The 4647-nt window shown below is 35.2% G+C and overlaps 1 protein-coding gene across 1 annotated transcript; it reads left to right on the top strand.

Annotated features, from left to right (window-relative positions):
- Window positions 1–1671: 1671 nt before the first annotated feature.
- LOC131547978 (uncharacterized) lies at window positions 1672–4092 on the top strand. Its single transcript, XM_058788798.1, has 5 exons — window positions 1672–1767; window positions 1877–2272; window positions 2412–2543; window positions 2761–2810; window positions 2906–4092. The coding sequence occupies exons 1-5, from the start codon at window positions 1731–1733 to the stop codon at window positions 3038–3040; spliced, it is 750 nt and encodes a 249-aa protein (XP_058644781.1). The 5' UTR covers window positions 1672–1730; the 3' UTR covers window positions 3041–4092.
- The last annotated feature ends 555 nt before the right edge of the window (window positions 4093–4647 follow it).

The raw sequence follows: 4647 nt of genomic DNA, 5'->3' as shown, positions 1-4647 counted from the left end.
TTGCGGGCCAGATTCGAATAAAGGGAGCAGGGAAGACAATATTTTTATTTAAAACCATGGAATACATTCTTCTTATATGAACTACTTATATTTTTATAGTCGTTTGGAGAGACATAAGGATAAATAACTGACAGATTTTTTTTTTTTTTTTCATATTTCTCTTGTCATCTTGTCATGATTTTTAAGGAAATACTTTTTTTTCAGTAGAAATTCAGCACATTGGACAGCTCCCAGTACTGAACACACTGAACAACAGACATCTGCGTAATTTCTGATACATAAAGTTGGCCTATTTGTGGTTGTGCCTCCTGTCTGTTGAGGAAATAGACTATTAAGCGAAGCCATATTAGCACTTTGCAGAAATATTTAACAATTTGCACACACACACACACACACACACACACACACATGTTGGTTTATGTGGTTTACGGGGACTCTCCATAGGCGTAATGGGTTTTATACTGTACAAACTTTATGTGCTATTGTCCTACACCAACCCTACACCTAAACCCACCCCTTACAGGAGACTGTCTGCATTTTTAGATAAAAAAAAACACACCATTTAGTATGTTTTTTAAGCCTTTTGATTTACGGGGACATAGGCATTGTCCTCATAAACCACCTTCAAATTGTAATACCTCTGTCATACCCATGTTATTATACAAATTTGTGTCCCCGTAAACCACATAAACATGCACACACACACACACACACACACACACACATATATATATATATTAATTCAAATCATGTTCAGCTTTTAATACTATTTTTAATAATTTTCAAATATTTGCAAACATTTATCTTGCAAAAACATCTCTAGATTTTACATACTGTATGCATTGTTCTTCACTCCCATTTAATATTAAAGAACCTGTTGTTTTTATACTCACATAGACCTCTTTGGCCCATAAGGACCAGTTAGTCTTGCTAACATTGCACTTTTCTTTATAGTTTGTAGTTGGGCATGATTTATTGATCTTCACTTGTGTTATGCCAAATTACGCTGTCTCATAATTAAATGTAGCTAATTCCAGCTCAGCGGACATCTGTCAGTGTCAGTTTAACCACAGTATAGAGCATTAGCAGCAAGTTTAAGCAAGTACTTCTCTCGTGCACATATGTGCACTTTTACCAAAAGACAAAACCACATGAAGGCTAATGGAAACATTTGTGCTTGATGACCAATGATCAGCTAAGAGATGTGAAGTGAGAGTTTCATGACGTGTTGCAAAGGTGAAGTGTTTGTAAGTGGTCTGGATGAAAGACTTGTGGTTTTCCTGTTTTGACGTTTAGATGTTGAATTGAACCCATTACAATAAAACAAAGAAACTTTTATATGTGAACTTTGACTTAAAAGACTTTGACATTCATGAGAGGCATGACTTGAGTAATTGAATTTGAAATGTAAACTGCAAAATGTCTCAAATAAGGATGCCTTATCTGCATGTCTGAATCACCTATATAGTTAAACATATCGATCAGATCTTGTACAACAGTTATCTTGGACATTTCCATTTTTATGAACCAGTCAGGTGTCTGATCACAATGCCAAATCAGAGTACTCTGTACTTCCAAACAACAACTCAATTTAGTGCCAGCCCCTCATGACGCAGACCGTTTTAGGTAAAACGTTCCATTGACGTGAACCAATCAGATAAAAGTTGATGTCTGCATTAAGACCCTCACCAGTGTCACTGTCAGTATCACACACACAATCACTCGCTGAGATGGAGAGGCCAAGACTTGCTGTCATCGTGCTCATGTGTAAGAAAAAATATACTTCTTCAGCTAAATAAAAATGCCACTACTGTGAATATTTTGGTATAATAATACAGTTTGAAGTGCTTCATGAAGTTATTTTGTGATTTTGCAGATGTCTTACTGTTCTGTCAGAAAAGCATCGATGGAGAAGAAGTGGAGATGAAAGTCAGACCAGGAGACAACATCACTCTCTACTGTGATCGCTCTGTAACTCTTGGTTATATCATTGTATGGATAAGAAACTGCTCTCATGAAAATCAACCCTCTCTCATAATACATTTTATGCAAGGGTTTAGATGGGGCCTGGAGGCATTTCAGCGATTCAACTTTATCCACAACCGTTATAATAATTCTTATGATCTATATATCACTAACATCAGTGTCTCTGATCTGGGAACGTACTACTGTGCAAAACTAGAGAATAAGGTAAATCAAGATGAAAAAGGCATCCTCTCCTCATCAGAAGTGTACTCTTATGGAAACCGAACAACTCTTCTCTCTCTGGAAGGTAAGAAAAAACGAATGTTAGTCATTATTACATCATAGCTTGTGTAATTCTGGAAAACTATACCTTCTCAGTGAAGTGATTTTAATTTTTTTTTAATTATTATTATTCATTGATACTTTTCTGTTTTATTCTGAGCAAGTGACTTCCTGTTCTGAACCCTCTGCACCTCCTGACTGTCTGCTCTGCTGGACGCTGCTGTTCAGTGTGTGTCCGGTGTGTGTTCTCCTCTCCTCCATATGTGTGTTATGCCTCTGTTGTAAGAAAACTACAGGTAATTATTCACTAATTCACAATCTTTTGTGTTGCCCCCTTTTTTAATTATATACAGATCAACAACTTTGTCAATTACCATACTTTGGATGAGCAAGGCCTGCACATTAAATGTAATAGTAATGTTAGAAACTGAAATGTAACACATAACCATAATTGCAAGCACTTTAAATTATTTATGTACGTAAGTGATGATCTAATTTAACAATCCATTGCAGATGCTGCGACAGATCAGAAAGACAAGTTAAAAGCTAGAAATACAGTTGAGGTATGAACAATATGATCATACGCGTTCATTACAGACATTGGCTTTTTTTTTCTTTCTCTAAAACCAAAACATTAATTTATTAATTTTCATTTCAGTGCGTGGATGAAGAGGTGTGTTATGCATCTTTAGACGTGATAACCAAGAGACAAAAACAACGCAAGACAAAGCGAGTGCAGAGTTCTGACTTCAGTACTTACGCTCAGGTCAGAACACAAACTGAAGAGACCTAAAACAGAACTGAGGTGGATTCTGAAACTTTACAAATATAAGAAAAGTTACAGGTTTCATTGTCATGTAACATCACAAGGTTGATGACGTTTTATGTAAAATATATGTAATTAAATACTTGGATACTTTTTTCACTCATTGATTTTTTTATTTTTTAATTTGAGCTAAATAATTCAAACCTGTAAAGTTGTTACTCTGGTACTCAGTGCAGTAAAAAAAAAAAAAAATTCTCCTTTAATAAAAGTGTGTTAGTACAGTCTTTGTGGACACAGTGATGATCTGAATAACAGGATGTGCAAGTAGGTTTCCTGTGTGAAGTGGTGTTCAGTTTAAGGTAGGAAATATTTCTCTTAAACTGAGTAACTGCAGCATTTATCCGACACAATTCTACAATTAGCCCAGTTTCCCCAAAACACACTCCATGCTGAGTAGGTTAGTGTGTTTGTTTAACAGCTTGTGGCCAGAAAATAGGCAGTCTTAAAACTATCCATCTTAATACTATAAAGAAAAAAGACAGACGTCCACATTAGTTACTCCTCCAGCCCGATTGACTCAGTGGTAATACACATTCTTTGTTTTTTTCTTTTTAGTACTTTCCTTCAGACTGGTGCATGTTAGATCTACCTGTTTACTAATTGAGCATTTGATTTAACAGTTAAAATCAAATTGAAATCAAACAAAAAATAGAATCAAATATTCAAAGCATCAGAGTTTCTTTTCAAAGGGGTTTTACTCAATAACACTGTTTTTCTCAAGAAAGGGTCTTGTATTATTCTCAGTTAAAAAGATATGAATCTTAAACACAAATTTTCCATTCAGTTTAGTGCTTGTGTGCTTATGAGAGAAATAGGAAAGGAAATAGGTAGGACAGAGGCTGATGTGTATAACTGCTTATGTGGTGAGTTTGTGGTGAATTTGGTTTGCATGCATGCAGTGTTTGCAAAAGACTTTCTTTAGACTCTGCATGATGAGGAAGAATCACATCTCTCAGAATGAATCATAAAGAGCAGGTTTTAGTTTTTGCAAGACAGCACTTTGGTCATTTCCGTATTACTTTGGCAATGTACACCATGTGACAACTCAAATGATGCTCATATGATGCTCAAGAATAAGCTTAAGATAAGAAATATGTGTAAGGAATATGCTTCTTCTACCTGGACATTTGCTTTGTCATCGCATATAATGCAGATTGTTGTTTTGAAGCATGACAATGTATATTTTCACTTGTCCATGTTCTGTCTCAATGCAAATCATTTTGGTGGTCAGATCAGTCACTGGGTTTAGTTTTACTTGAGGCCAGAGGGGGGCAGTGTGGGTTTGCTTTTGTAAAATTTTGGAAAATGTCTAAAACATGTCCAAATGCTTGTTATATTACACATTTATATGATTAATATTTTTAAAGCACCTTTCTATGTAAAAGTTATGTAGCAAATAAATGAGTCATATCAATTAATGTGATTCAGTTGGTTCAAGTCTACCTAATTGTGCTCAGTAAATCAAGTCCTAAAAGATATATTAAAGATAAGTGACACAAGAACATGTGAGGGAGGAACATATTCATGTGTTGTTGTTATTTATGGGGTGAGTAAGTGGGTATGTTTGTGTGGTT

Source organism: Onychostoma macrolepis, chromosome 01 (assembly GCF_012432095.1).
Source record: "Onychostoma macrolepis isolate SWU-2019 chromosome 01, ASM1243209v1, whole genome shotgun sequence".
In the NCBI taxonomy this organism is placed as follows: Eukaryota; Metazoa; Chordata; class Actinopteri; order Cypriniformes; family Cyprinidae; genus Onychostoma; species Onychostoma macrolepis.
The sequence above is the reverse complement of the archived record's forward strand: the minus strand, read 5'-3'. Positions and strand labels throughout refer to the sequence as shown.